This window comes from Apis mellifera, linkage group LG3, assembly GCF_003254395.2.
Source record: "Apis mellifera strain DH4 linkage group LG3, Amel_HAv3.1, whole genome shotgun sequence".
Classification (NCBI taxonomy): Eukaryota; Metazoa; Arthropoda; class Insecta; order Hymenoptera; family Apidae; genus Apis; species Apis mellifera.
Window position 1 is genome coordinate 9,469,160 of NC_037640.1, and position 15,100 is coordinate 9,484,259.

At 48.5% G+C, this 15,100-nt stretch overlaps 1 protein-coding gene across 3 annotated transcripts in view; it reads right to left on the reverse strand.

The window, feature by feature from the left end:
* Nucleotides 1–716: 716 nt before the first annotated feature.
* LOC726252 (titin) overlaps nucleotides 717–15,100 on the reverse strand; it is a 48,874-nt gene continuing 34,490 nt past the window's right edge. Inside the window, exons 3-8 of one of the 3 annotated variants that reach the window (XM_003250323.4) lie at nucleotides 11,376–11,423; nucleotides 10,543–11,016; nucleotides 10,143–10,427; nucleotides 2,997–10,063; nucleotides 1,003–2,966; nucleotides 717–883 (exon numbers count right to left, since the gene is read on the reverse strand). In XM_003250323.4, coding sequence (XP_003250371.3) covers nucleotides 781–883; nucleotides 1,003–2,966; nucleotides 2,997–10,063; nucleotides 10,143–10,427; nucleotides 10,543–11,016; nucleotides 11,376–11,423 — 9,941 coding nt within the window. In that variant the 3' untranslated portion in view covers nucleotides 717–780. Of the gene's footprint in view, nucleotides 884–1,002; nucleotides 10,064–10,142; nucleotides 10,428–10,542; nucleotides 11,017–11,375; nucleotides 11,424–15,100 lie in introns of all 3 variants that reach the window. The other 2 variants (XM_006564012.3, XM_006564013.3) reach the window with 2 other exon arrangements.

A 15,100-nucleotide genomic window follows, 5' to 3' on the forward strand; every position in this document is an offset into this window, starting at 1 on the left:
ACGTTTGTTTCCCATCACCATTGTTAATTCCTAAATGACGATATTCCCATTTTTTTTGTCCAAGCTTCAACGACGATGATCGCGGCTAAATTCAGCGCCGGCTTGACTGTCACGGAACGAAAGATTAGTGCCGCTGTTGTCGGCACTGACGAAGGCACAGTCATAAGTCTCGTACGTTCAGCAACATTATCTTTTTTTCTTTACCGCTTCTTTTCCTTCATAATCGTTATTCTTTTTATTGGTGAAAAAAAAAAAAAAAAAAAAAAAGAGAAAAATTAATGGCGTGAAACGTGGAACTATATAACGAAATATTTCTTTCTTTCTCTCATTATATCCCTTCTCGTTCCACCGATTTATTTCTGTTTTACGTTTGGCACCAAAAAAAAAAAAACGAACCTTGTTTTACGCAGAATTAAATTCTTCGTTTCTTTTCTTTTCTTTTCTTTTTTTCTTTTTTTTTTTCTTAGTCCTTCCGTTACACGTATTCGTCTCTCTCTCTCTTTCTCTCTCTCTCTCGTTCTCTATTCCTATTCTCATTCTCCCCCTCTCTTTTTTTTTTCTTCTTTATATAACATAATATTATATTATAATATAAACGTTTACGGTTTTGGCCACTCAGTTCGTGATCGCAGAAGCACATTACAGTCTGTGTTCCCGCGATATTTAGATAGTTTAGAATATTTTTAATTCACTTTTATACAACACTGATCCAGCTCTCTAGACTTCCTTTTTCCCTTGTTTGTGTTCGTCCAAAGGATCCCCGGGATCTCGTTGGACGGCTCATCTCCTCCTTCTCGCCGTGGCTGCCGCTATCATTTGCCTCAACATCGGTTCCGGGCTGCACACTCGTGGATCACATTTCATGTTCCCATCACCACCGCAACTGAAATTTCAAATTATTCAAACGGTAAGCGATGCGAGAAAATTAGGAAGAAAATTAGGAAGACTTTCGAAAGAACGAATAGAAAAGAAAAAATAAAATGATTTGAGTAAGTAACTCACGTGCACTGAAGGCAAGGTCCGGACGCGGACCTAATGACTTCTCCAACGCGATACGCTTGGCCGCGAATCTGGCATCCGCTTCGTTTCGCTGCTCCTTTGTATGCATGGGCATGGAAATGAGGCGGTAACGTGGTCGTGGTGGTGGTCGTTGTCGTGGTGATGTTGAGCGACGTGGCCATCGACACAGGGCACTCGTATCTCGGACAGCAGAAACCGTTGATCGGTTCCTCGTGGCAGCCTGGGATCGGCGGTGGGCAGCTCTGTTGAAGACAGATGATGTCGCTTCTGAAGCAGAAGCAGAAGTCGCAAGGATCGTCCCTTGGTATCTGTTGAGCCGAGACGTAGACTTTGCCCCCGTATCGGCAAGTGCCCGGTCCGTAAATCGCCTGGTCATCCTCGTCGTAGTCTTCGTTCGACAGATAACTTCCACCGTGCGTCGGGAAGTGCGGATTCTCCTCTCCGGATACCTGGTCGGAGTACTCGGGTATCTGAGGGGCTAATGTACTCGTTGGTTGGCGAAGGGTGGTGGGTTGGACGGGTCGTTCAGTCGTCTCGAACGTTTGGTTCATCGATGGAAGGTGATGATCCAACCCTTCGGCCGATTCTTCTTTCTCGGTCGTCGAGCCGGAAGTTTCTGGCAATCCAGGTTCCTCCACTTCTCCCTCCTGTTCCTCTTCGCTCGATTCGGCGAGAGATGGCTCCGTTGGAAGCGTTGGAGCCTTCGTCGTGGGCGCTTCGACGGATGCCTCGGTCGATTGTTGATCTTCTTCAGGTTTTGGGGACGCCTCTTCCTCTTTGGGCTCTTCCGGAATCGTCGCTGGTTCCACGGTACTCTTTTCTTCAGGCTGTTCCGTAGATACTTGGACCGCTGGATGCTCTTCGGGAGCCTTTTCGGTTTCTGCTTGTGCCACCTCTTCTTCGTGTTCCGTAGAGGTTTCGACTGCAGGCTCGACGGAAGGTTGAGCTTCTGGCATGGCAGGTTGCGCTTTCGTTACGCCGAGTTGTGCCTCCTCCGAAGGTTCCGCTTCCTTAGTCGTATCTTCGTGCACCTCGGGCGCGATTGTAGTTTCCGTCGATTCGGTTATCGGACTCGGCTGCTCTTCCTGAGGAGACGTCGCTTCAACTTCGACCGCTGCCGTAGTTGGTCGCGCCAACTCTTCTTCCTCAGTGGTTGGAAGCTTGGTCGCTTCTTGAGGAGCTTGGGTCGCGGCTTGTTCGGGCAATTGCTCCTTGAGAGAAAGATCTTCCGTAGTTTGAGAAACTTCTTCTTCTTTTTCTTCTTCGGGCTCAACTGTTTGTTGTTCTCCTTCGACTGCTGGCTTTTGTTCTTCCGTCACTTCGACAGGTTTTTCTTCTTCAGAAGAAAGAATCTTTTCCGTTGTCTCCGCAGGCTTTTCCTCTTCAGAAGGAAGCTCCTTTTCTGTCGTCTCGGCTGGCTTTTCCTCTTCGGGAACAAGCTTCTCGGTCACTTCGGCAGGCTTTTCCTCCTCGGGAATAATCTTTTCCGTTGTCTGAACTGGTTTTTCTTCTTCGGGAACAATTCTCTCCGTCACTTCGACAGGCTTTTCTTCTTCCTCGTGAAGAACTTTTTCTGTCGTCGTAACTGGCTTCTCTTCCTCGGGAACAATCTTCTCTGTTACCTCGCTAGGTTTCTCCTCTTCCGGAATAATTTGCCCCGGCACTTCTGTAACTTGGTCTTCTGCCGCTTCAGTAGGTTGAGTTTTTGTCAATACTTCGCTAGGAACTTCCGATGATTTTTCCGTAGTAATTGCTTCTTCTTGCGCTTCAGTCGGAACTTCCTTCTCAGGAACTTCTTCAGGAATTGCTTTTTCAGGTAGTTCGGTCGAATATTCCGGCGCCTCTGGTGTTGCAGTTTTCTCTGACGGAGCCTCGGAAGAAATTTCTTGTTCTGGAGCTTCCGTGGAAGGCGCTATCTTCTCAGGAGCTTCCGTGGAAGGCGCCATCTTCTCAGGAGCTTCCGTGGAAGTCGCCATCTTCTCAGGAGCTTCCGTGGAAGGCGCCATCTTCTCAGGAGCTTCCGTAAGTTGCACAGGTTGTTCGGTGGAAAGCGCTTGTTCCGGCGTCTCGGACGGTACTTCTTCGGGAACCATCTTCTCTGGCACTTCGGTTGGAGCAGCCTCGAAGGGTGTCTTGGGTGAAACAGTCGCTTTTTCTGTTTCCAGTGCTGGAGTCGTTTGTTCTTCGCCCTTTTCTTCTTCCACCGGTCCTCCAGTCGCTTCTTCCATCGATGGCGCTTCGGTCGCTTCTGGAACACCCTCTTCCGGTTTCCTTTCAGTCACGGAAGCTTGTTGTTCCTCTTGAGGCGGAGTCACTTCGCTTGGCACAGTTGTCGCTTTCTCTTCCGGCATTCCTTCCGTTACTACTTCAGGTTTCTTCTCCTCCTTCTCTTCTGGCGAAATTGGGCTTGGAGTATAATCCATCGGAGAAGATGTCTCGCTAGATTGCTCTTCGATCTTAGCTGTAACTCCCTCACCTTCCACGACCGATTTCTGCGTTCCTTCCTCTGGTTTCTGCGTCTGTTCAGGAGCGATCGTTGCTTCCTTCTCCATTGGTACTGCAGATTCTGTCGCTTGTTCCACTTTCTCCGTCACCTGTCCCGCAACTTCAACCGGCGCTGTAGTTTCAGGCGCTTCTTCGCCTTCGACGGAAACTGCTTTTTCAGTCGTCACGCGTTCTTCTGGTTCAACCGTTTCTTCCTTAACCTTCTCCGTAACTGTTTCTTCGGTAACAGGTGCCACCGTCTCTTTCTCGATAGCAGCACCAGGCTGTTCCGTTTGTTCTTGAGGCAAAGTCACTTCTACAGGAGCAGCTTTCATCGTGGTGGCTTCATGCACAGCTTCCGTAATCGCTTCCTTCGAAACGGAGGAAGGTGTAGCTTCCTCTTCTCCAGACGGAGTTTGTTCCTCTGCTGATGGAGCTGGTTCGGACGAAGTTGGTTCCTCTTCTGGCTTGCTTTCGGTTGGTTGCTGTTTTTCGGTGATACCCTGCTCTTCAGTCGTTTCCTTCGTTTCGGTAGGAATCGATGGTTCTTTCTCGGTGCTTGGCTCGGCAGATTCGGTCGAGCTTGCCACTTGTTCCACGGATACCGTTTGTTGTTCAGGTATCTCCGTATGCTGCTCCTCTACAGTCACTGCTTCCGTAGTTACCTTGAGCGTGCCTTCAGGTGCAATTGTTTCTTTGGTTTGTTCGCCTGCTAAAGTAGTAGGTATTATTAAAGGTTGTTCAGTTCCAGCGGGTGCAGCCTCCGTTGGAGGAATCTCTGGTTTCTTTGGAGCTTCTTCTGCCTCGCTTGGTGTCGTGACCTCTTCTTCCTCCTGAGGCGCTTCAGTTTTGCTTGGTCCTTCCTTCGTCACGCCAGATTCAGTTGCTTCCTCTGACGTCGGAACTTCTGTAGAGATTTCCATTTTTGTCGTTCCAGGTGCTTCACTCTCGATGGGTTTAACGGTTTCCTGTTCCACAGGAGTAGCTTCTTGCTCTGGAGTAGACGGTTCCATGGTTGAAGGAGATGGTTTTTCTGATTCGCTAGGTTGGACAGTCTGTGATTCATCCTCTGCAGGTTGTTCAGGTTGTTCTTTCTTTTCTTCTTCGGGTTGGGTTGTTACCGATTCCGCGCTCAAAGTTGTTCCTTCTTCCAACGGTCTCTGAGTTTCGCCACTTTCCTGGCCTTCTGGTACGAGGGTAGAACTTGGAACTTCGGATCTTTGGCTCGTACCTTCTTGCGAGATCGCGGGAGAGACGGTCGCCTGTTCTTCACCCTTCGCAGATTTTTCTTCTTCTTCCGCTAATTGTTCATCCGTTGGTTTCACCGTCGTAGGAATTTCCTTCTCAATTCCAACGGACGTTTCTTCTTCTTTTCGAATCGGTTGCGTCGTCTGTTCCTCGCCTGCTGCCGGACTCGAGGGCTGTTGCTCTTCATGTTTCTCGATTGGCTGTTCGGGGGATGGCACCTCCGTCGTTTGCTCTTCTTCCGCGCTTATCGAACTGCTCGGTATTTCCGATGAACTTTCTTTCAAAGCTTCCTCCGAAGGTATTTGACTAGAAGACTCTACCTGCACCGGGCTAAGAGTATGCTCTTCGGCCTCTTTGGCACCTTCCACTGTGGTCGCTTGCGTATGGTCGACAGATTTCGGTGTCGTTTGCGCTTCCTCTACCGAACCAGGCGCAGCAGTCGTCTGTTCCTCGCTGGGTATTACTTTCGGCGCTACAGTGGTCGAATGTTCTTTCACTTCGACACCCTCCGTTGTTCCTTCCTTAGGGAGTTCCGCCTCTAGAGGTGGCACGGTCTTCTGTCTCTCCTCCTCTTCGTACTTAGGCGTTTCATGCTCGATCATGTGATTATCGGACTCCAGGCCAGCGGTCGGCGTCGAATCGCAAGCGTACATCGGGCAGCAAGAATCTTTACCGATGTGAAGCGGCATACAGTTGGACAAGTGGCTCGGGGGCGGTGGACATTGAACCAGATCGCACTGAATAATACTGCTGACGCAACGGCAACCGAGTTGACAAGGATTCGATGGAGGAATAGCAGAGTTGTTGCTGTAGGATTGACCTTCGACGAGACAATTGCCCTCCCCTGGAATCGTTGGTGGTATGTTATAAGGAGGCTGCGTGGACACCTCTTCTTCGGGTATCCCTCCAGCCAACGTGGATTGCTCGACGACTCCTTCGGTCCCGACTTTTGACGATGTTTCCGTGTACGGGGTAGTTTCTGGAATTTCTCCCTTCTTAGGCGCAGATGTTGTCTTTTCTTCTGTAATCTTTTCTTCCAACATTGGAGGAGCCTCGGTTTCTTTTTCTCGAGAAACCTGCGTTGTTCCCTCTTCCCTCGATGGCGCTTCGGTTTGAACAGGTTCAGGAACAGATACTTTTTGCTCTTCTTCCGCTGGACTGGTTTCCTCGGAAGGTGGCGCAGATTCGGTCGGCGTTACTTCGGTCACGATACCCTCTTCGACGGGTATTTTGCCTTCTTCTTTGATCGCTTCTTCGCTCGGAGCAGCCGCTGTTGTCGCTTCAATCGGTGATTCTGGTTGCCGAGTGCTTCCTTCTTCGGCGGGCTGTTCTGGAATTTGTTTAGTAGGTTCTGTAGAAGCTTCGCCATGATCGATAGGAGCTTCCGTTAATTTTTCCTGCGGTGGACCAGCAGTTTCTGTTTGTGTTTCTTCCGTGGGCGAAGCTTCTTCTTTCGGAGCGATCGTGGAATTCTCTGGGATCTCTTTTGGAAGCTCTGTCGATGCTTCAGCCGTCTCTTTAGGAGCAGATGGGCTAACAGTTTCTTCTACAATAGGAACTTCGGTGGATACTGGTTCGGCACTTTCAGAGGGTTTCTCTTCCATCGTAGCACCTTCCGTTGAAATTTCAACTGGCACAGCCTCTTGAGAAGGTGCGATTTCGCTTGGTTTTTCTTCCGCAACAGGTTCCACAGTTGTCTTTTCCTGTTCAACAGGCTCGACAGATGGTTTCTCTTCTTCGGCAATCTTTTCAGTTACCCCTTGTCCTTCCTCTTCTATTGGCTGTTCAGTTGGCTTCGCTTCTTCAGCAGGTTTTTCCTTTTCGACAGGTCCTTCACTTTGTTGCACTTCTTCTTCTTCTTCTTCTTCTTTTTTAGGCTGTTCACTCGATTCTTCTTCTTGCACGGGCGCTTCAGTAGTAGATTTTTCTTCCTCGCTAGGTTCCTCTTTTTCCGCGGGCGCCGTTGATTTTTCTTCTTCAAGAGGACCTTCCGTCGGTTTTTGTTCTTCAGCAGGCAATTCAGTCGATACTTCCATTGGTTTTTGCTCTTCGACAGGATGTTCTTCTTCTATAGGCTCTTCAGTTGGTTTCTGTTCTTCCGTAGGTTGTTCTTCGATAGATTTTTCGGTTGGTTTTTCTTCCTCAACAGATTTTTCCGTCGGTTTCTCCTCCTCAATAGGTTTCTCTTCTTCTTCAACAGGTTCCTGAGTCGGCTTCTCCTCCTCTCCCAATTTTCCTTCCTCCTCGACACGTTTTTCTTCTTCCATGGGACTTTCTGTTCCTTTCTCCTCTTCTGTTGGCTTTCCTTCTTCTTTAACAGGTTTTTCACTCACCTTTTCTTCTTCCACAGGTTCAATTGGCTTCTCTTCTGTCGTTTTTCCTTCTTCGATCGGACTTTCGGTCGGCTTTTCTTCTTCCGCGTGTTTCTCCTCTTCGATAGATGGTTCTTCGGTTACTTTTTCACCTTCTACTGGTTCTTCAGTCGGTTTTCCCTCAACAGACTTCTCTTCTTCCTCCTTAATCGGTTCTTCACTGGGTCGCTGCTCTTCAGTAGGTTGCTCTTCGGGTAATTTCTCTTCTTCGATAGGCTTTCCAGTTACTTCAGCTTCCTCTGGCACTGCAGTCATTTCTTCCTCCCCTGCAGGCTTTTCAGTTGTCTTCTCTTCTTCAAGAGGTGGCTTCTGAACGCCTTCTTCCTTCTCGGATGGCTCTTCAGCACCTTTCACGCTTTCTTCATCCTCTTTACGCTCGCTGATAGGAGATTTAGTGTGCTCCTCGACAGGAGCTTGAGTTCCTTCCTTCTCTAATCCTGCTTCCGTCACCGTCTCTTCCGTCGATGGAGACGCAGCTGCAGGTCCTTCGGTTTGCTCTTCCCTCGCAGGTTCCTCCGTCTTCCGTTCTTCTTCTACCCGTTCAGTCGTTTCTTTGGTTATAGGCGCTTCGGTTTGTTCGACGACAACAGGCTGCTCCGAAGACTCTGGCGTCTCCGTCTTTCCTTCCATGGACGCCACTGTCGGGTGAACTTCGATCGTTAAACTTCCTTCCGTTGCTTCTTCGGTTGCTTCCTGAGTTGCTGGCGTGCTTTCCGTTTCCAAAGGTGTACCTTCTTTCGGAACTTCTTCGAGAGGTTTCTCGCTTGCTTCACCTTCTTCATTAACCACGGGCACCGTGTTTATCTCTTCACCTTCTGCCGGTTTAGCCGTAACTTCAGCTTCCTCTTTGCCAGCAACTGGTTTCTCAGTCACCTGTTCTTCGGCAGCTTCCGAACCGACTTCAGGCCTCTCGCTTGGCGCACCTTCTTCTGGCGCGACAGTGACTCGCTCTTCTTGCTCGGTAACGACTTTCTCTTCTGGGATCACTTCCGTGGATCGTTCTTCCCCGCTTGGAGCTTCTGTCGAAGGAGCTATCGGGGCACTTTCTGTACTTACTCTCTCAGTTCCAACTGTCTCCTCTTCTGCTCGTTCAGTCGGATGCTCCTCCAAAGGAGGCTGAGTTGGCGTCTCTGAATGTTCCTCCGGTTCTTTCTTCGTCTCAATCGGTTTCTCTTTGGTAACTTCCTCGCTGGAATCGTTAACTTCCTCGGATGAAGTTACCTCTTCGGATTCCTCGATAGTCAATCCCTTCATCGGCAGTTCTTCCTTCGAAGTTTCCTTCGTGGGCGAAACCTCGGAAGACGAGGTTTCCGTGCTCTGTTCCTCGTGTAAGCCAGGTTGTTCCGTCTGTTCCTGCGAAGGTTGCTGCGTCGTCGATGCCTCGACGCTCGGTTGTTCGGTGCCTTTGGAAGCTGCTTCCGTCGCTTCTTTCTCTTCTTCTGGAATACGATCACTTTCGGTGGAAACCTCTTCCTTTTGCTGCGGCTCCGTCGTGGATCCTTCTTCTCCGGGCAACGGTGCTCCCATTGTGGTTCCTTCTTGTTCGATAGGCACGGTTTGCTCTTGCCTAGGAGCGGACGTTTCGTGCTCTGCCGGCAAATACGTGGACGAAGGTTCCTTGGCCAGAGGAGCCTCGGTCACGAGGTTGCTCGGTACGTGAAATTCTGGCGGCTTCATGTCGACGTAGCCCTCGGTCACCTGCATTTCGGTCACCGCCTCCTTGTCCTCTGCTTTGCTTTCAGGTACACGTTCCGTGATCGAAATCCCTGTCGGACCCTGTTCAGGGATCACCGGTGTTTCCTCCTCCTCCTCCTCCTCTTCCTCTTCAGCCTTCTCGTCCGTGGACGGTTTCTCGCTGACCTCTGGAGGAATGGATTCCGGAGGAATTTCAGGAGGGATCGCGTCTTCCTTCTTGGGAGCCACGCCTGTCTTGTGTTCGTGTACCATTGGCTGCTCCGTTTCTGCCGCAGCTTCCGTGGTCGCTTCTTGTTCTACGCCATGTTCCGTTGGAACGACACTTGCCTCTGTGGGCTGCTGCTCCGTGCTGACTTCCAGCATTGGCTTCTCTTTCCTCTCTTCCTCTTCTCGCACAGGAACTTGTTCGGTACTTGGAACTTCTGGGGCAGATTTTTCGGTGACCACTTCCGTTTCAGGCGTGGCCGCTTCTTCCTCTGCACCTTTCTCTTCGCCAGGTGTTGTCCCTTTTTGTTCCTGTTCCGATGCGATCACAGGCCCTTCCGTTTCCTTCACTTGTGCCTCCGTCACTTGTTCCTCGCTCAAACCCTTCTCCGTTGTCGCTTCAGGGATCGAGGATGTTCCCTTCTCCTCGCTTGGAAGTTCAGGTAACCGCGTGGATTTTTCAGGCTGCTCCTCCTCGGCCAAAGAGGACTCGGAGGTGACGCTTGGCCTTTCCTCCTCTTCCTCTCCTTTCCCAGAAACGCTTTCTTCCTCCGTTGGCTTCGCTTCTTCCTCCTTCTCGCCGCTTGGTAATTCAGGCTGTTCTCCCTTCTCCACTTCTCCTCTTACGGTGTGCGCTTCTTCCGGTACTACTGCTTGCTCCGTAACCACCTGTTGCTTTTCCCCTTCTTTTCGAGTAGTTTCTTCCGCTGGTGTAGTAGCCATTTCCTCGCCCTTCCCCTCTTTCTCCTCCGTTGCTTGCTCGGGAGGTGTCACCGTACCTTCGGTCGAGTATTCCTCAGTGACACCAATTTCTTTTCGAGTCGACTCCTCCTCCTTCTTCGGCTCCTCCGACGCGGTCTCGACCGGCAACTCGGTGCTCGCTGCCTCGTGATCCTGAGGAATTACGTTGTCAGAGCCGGGGAACGACTCCTCCGTCGTTTCGACCAGTTGTTTCTCGGTTGTCTCCTGAACGTGTCCCTCGGTCGTGGAGTATCCGTGTTCCTCGCCTCTCGGTAACGTCACCACCTCTCCGTCATCTTCTATGCGAGATACAAAGAACGAAAGTTTATACTACGAAGCTGTTAATCTAGAATCGATAAAAGGAAACGCGTCTCTTACCGCACTCGTACGTGGTCGGGCAACATTCCCCTTCGGGCGGTGGCAGGGCGGTGCAGTTCTTCCCGTGGGTCTTCATCGGTGTTCCGCAATCTTGGACAGCGCACGCGATGTCGCCGTGGAAACAGTAGCAGTGCTGGCAAGGCTGGGTCGAGTATATCAATTCGCCGCCCTCGTAAACCTTCCCCTCGTGGTAGCATTGGGACGTGGTCGCCCCGGGGGCCATCGTTGTGGTCATGATGAGGCCGGGCGTTGGTTCAACCGTCGTCGCTTGTTCCTCGTCGTATTCTGTATTCGAGAGAAATTAATAATTATATCAAAATATAATAAAATCGAGAGAGAGAAGGGAGCCGATAAAATCTTTCTCTCCGTTTACTTCTAAATCCTTTCATCCTCGACTCACCGCAATTGTATTTGACAGGACAGCATACTCCGGGTTGATAGACCGGCCTGCACCCGGCCACGCGCAAAGTGCACTCCTGCATGACGCAGGTCGTCCTGTTCCTGATGCAGTAGCACAGCTCGCAAGGATTCTGAGGATCGATGGGAAGTTGGGCGCCGTCCGCGTAGAACCGGTCGTCCACGTTGCACCCGTAGTTGTCGTGGAATCCGACCGCCGTCGAGCCGGAAGTGGACGGCGCGCTAGTGGTGGAGGTCAACAGCTGAACGGGCACCTCTGGACAGGTGATGACGGGGCAGCATTGGTCCGGCCGTTTCTCAACCGTGCAATCCTGGCCGATCGCTTTCGTGAACGGGCAAACCCTGAGGTAGCACATCAGCATTCGATTGTGGCACGTGCAGTTTAAACACGGCTCGTTCGTGATGATCCTGTCCCCCTCCTTGTAATGCTGGTAGTTGTAGTAGCATCCGGCAGTGGCTGTTGAATTTCGTTCGAAAATTTTCAGATACCATTCATTTTTCGAGTTTTTCGCGGCGAGAATTAGAATTATCTTTCTCGATCTTCGAAATTACCGACGGAGCAGATCGAGAGGATATATGTATATATATATATATGTATACACGCACGGTGTTTCAAAGAGCGTCTGGGAATATGTGACACGGAAGGTCGAAGCGCGGTTCTTAATATTCATCGAAAGGATCGATTGAAAGCGGCACCGTGTAAGAATCGTTAAAACGGCACGTGCCGCCTGTTCGAATGCGATACAATTAACATCACGTCGGGTAGCGTGCGCGTACGTTGATTAGAAGTAATGAAACTCGCCAAGTCGTACGTACCTCCATCGTATTCCGCTACTTGTGTGGTATCCTGGTCGTAAACGGGCGCTGCGACAGAAAAAAGTTACATTTTCATTAAACGTTATCAAACTTATCTTATATAAGATTAAAAATTGGGATAAGGTGGAAAGAAACGGATTCGTGTGGAAAATTCCAGAAGTGAGAAGAATTCTGTAAATAATAATCTCAGGAAACTCGCAGTTTCCCATGAAATTCAGCGAGGGGGAGGGGAGACGAGCCGTGTCTCTCTGGGCGCAGTTTATCATAGTAATTACCGGCGGGATGCGTTTGTCCGGAGGGTGAACACGGCTTAACAACGGAGTGAGTCAAAGCGTCATATGGCGCGAGCGAATACGTGGGCGAATTCTCGTTAACACCCTCGCCCCAGTCGAACGAATTGTATGCCGAGTGCACGTGGAATTCTTTTTTTTCTTTCTTTTCTTTTCTTTCTTTCTTCTCCCTTGTTTCTCTTCTCTCTCTCTCTTTCTCGTTCCTCGTCTTTCGCCTCGCTTTATCTTTATCCCTCTAATTTTCAACGTCGACGGTTAGAAGAAAAGAAACGCACGTGCACGAATAACCCCGACCTCTCGTTCCTCGTTTCTTTTTTTTTTTCCCCCCTTTTTTTCCTCTCTCTCTCTCCGTTCCTCTCCGTTTCTTCTCTCCGTTTCTTCTTCTCGGGGCGTTTTCGCAATTTCTTCGGAATTGAAGTGTCGCGGAATCGAGAGAGAGGAGGGAGAGAGGAGGGGAGACTCGAGAGTTCGATTGTTCGTGAAACGGCACCCTCCGCCATTCTTCCCCACTCGGACAATAAGCTTCGCGTTTCTCTCCTTTCTAGACTTTCAGTTTATTGCGAATTTCAAGTGGATAAAGGTTTTTTCTCCCCCTCTCTTCTCTCGAGAGGAGAATTCCTCGTCGGGATAGAAGCAGATTGCTATTGATAAATTGAATCATTACTTAATAATAATAATAATAATTCGTTGATGCCTCGAGTAAGGATAGCGTACGAAATTCGTAAATGACGTCGTCGTCCTCTTTTTCGAAACTCACTCTGCCTCTACTTTTTTTTTTCTTTTTACTTTCTTTTCTTCCTTTCTTTCTTTCTTTCTCTTTTTTTTTTCTTTGAAAACCGTCCAGGAACTCTTTGTAATGCGCGAAACGTCCCTTGTACGCGGTATACGTGCATCGCGAGGCGAAGGATTCGAATGTCCAGTATAATCCCTTCATTGAACGTACCGGGTTGGCAGATTTATTACATGGCGCTGAAGATTGTTCGCGAACGTTTCTTTTATAGAAGCTGATCGTATGACGATCACCTTCGTTTCAAATCGACCGCCCCTCCTCCTGATAAATTTTAATGGCCACGCCTCGGAAAATATCGCGACACGAACGGGAGCGAATCATCGCTCAAACAGCTTTTTGAATCGAAAATTCTTCATAGATCAAATTGGAGAATGGAATATTTCGAAACGACTCGAAGAAATCAAGATTAAAATTAAATCGAATTAAATCCCTCCAATTAATTAACCAATACTTCCAAGAAAAACTTTTCTTCCTCAAACCTAGATCGAGCTATCCTATCCTTTCCAAAGAATAATCGCAACAAAACCTCCTCCAAAACATCTCTCTCCCTCCTCCTGCGCAAAAATTAGCCAAGTTCCGAGATAAGATAACTGTCGAGAAGGATCCAGCAGGTGGCGCACGGGTGGGAACAGTTGGCCGGTCGATCGGAAGTCCGCCCGCGACCCGAAGGCGCGAGGTTGAAATGCGCGGCGCGTGCGTTTCCGCAAGGTGTTCCTCGAGAGGAGAGGATTTCGCGTTTCCACGGTACGTGCCGAGGCAACGAATGCATATTCGAGAATCATGCATTCCGCGACTGTGCGGGGCGTGCACCAGCCGTCCGTTTCCAACGAATTGAATTGTACTGGGAAGCGCGCCGGGGTCCGTGAATGGAAGGGCCGTCCGTGTCTCTCCTCTGTCGCTCGAGTCCCACGAGCCGGGTCCCCAGCCGCGTGCCTCCACGTTACACCGGGGGGGCCCACGTACCACGTGTTACGCGTACACACACACACACGCGCGCATGGGGCACACGAGAATCGTCTCGCGCCCGAGCGACGGGCCCCGCCGTTGAATTATCGCGAAGCGGGCTTCGAGGTGTCGCCGTTCTCGCGCCTGATTACGATCTTCCGACCGTTTTATTCCTTACTTTCTTCTTTTCGTTCTCCTCTTTATCCTTCGACGCGAATTCCGAAAAGTGGCGAACGTTTGTGCCGAGGAGAAAGGAAAGAAGAGGGGGAGGGATTGTCTTCTTGGCTTTGATTTTTCGAAGAGATGTAATTTAGATAAGAAACGATGAATTTCGTTTAAGGATAAGGATTGATTAATTTCATTTATGAATATTTGTTAGGATAATCGTTATTCCAGCAAGCTGAAATACCTTCGAAAGTGAAAGATAATATGTTTAAGTTATTCGTATATAATTATTATTTTAAATATTTCGAATAAAAAGTTGCGAGTTATAATTGTATAAATTTTTATTGTCTATATCTGCTGATGGCATCGAGGCTTAAATTTTACAGGTTGTTGTTTTGGATTGCATGCGATAAACGGGTGTGAAAATACGCGTTTCCTTTCAAATTAACCAATCGGATCCGCATTCCTTCCACGGGACTTGTTTCCATCGGTGAATAAGTTTCCTTCGAAGATTGATATGTTGAGTGGCGAATGCCATTATGATCGCTTCGATTTTCAACGGAGAAATCGACATTGTAAAAAATTTAGGTGTTAACGAAATTTTGAAAAGAATGATCTGATCGCTATATTAAAATTGTTTGACCAAGATACGAAAAAGTATTATAGGAAACTTAGATATTATTGAAATTGTGAAAGTAGCGATCGTTGAACGAACGTAACAAGTTTCGAGCATCGTGAGATTTAATTTTAAAAGTCAATATTAAGGAACGTGATTCTTGATAGAAATTGTAAAAATTGAATTATTGATTCGGAACAAATATTTTCGATAGCCACATCTTAAAATTATCGAAGTATTGTACGAGAAATCCAGAAATTTTGAAAACACGAATGAACGTTGCCTCTAAACGTACTTTGAGAATTAATACGAATGAATAAATGGACAAATTCTCGATAGAAATCTCGATAAAAAAGAAAAGAAGAGAAAAATTATAAAAAATCTCAGCAAAAGAATCGGTTATGAAATTATAATTAAAGAATAGAGGATGTGAAAAATAAACAGGATCTGTTAGGCCTCTGGTAAGGGGAACGTTAAAGTATTTATTCACCGGGAACCGGTAAACAAGGAAATTCACGGCAACTTGGTTTTTTTTTCTTATCTTGATTCGCAAGAACATCTTGGTCCCTTCCCTCGGATGTTTTGCCGGGGAACCCGTTACATCGTCTCCACACCGTGACTCGATGATGAGATCGAAGGAACAACAGGTGCGAGAGGAAGGAAATTTTTTTTTCTTTTTCGCCTCGTCGCGATAAATGATTTGTTCGTTTGAATCGAGGCTCGACACGAGACGAGTACCGGTTTCTTCTTCTTCCCGAACACGATTTTCGTGTAGTTGGAGAGATGAAAGAGTGTGGACTGGTTCCGTGCCTCCTTTCTGTTCTTCATCGAATTAAGTGGATTCGAGAGGAAGTAACGGGATTCATCGTATTTATTCGAAACGATTTCTTAAATTAACGATCGAAGAATTAATTCTTTT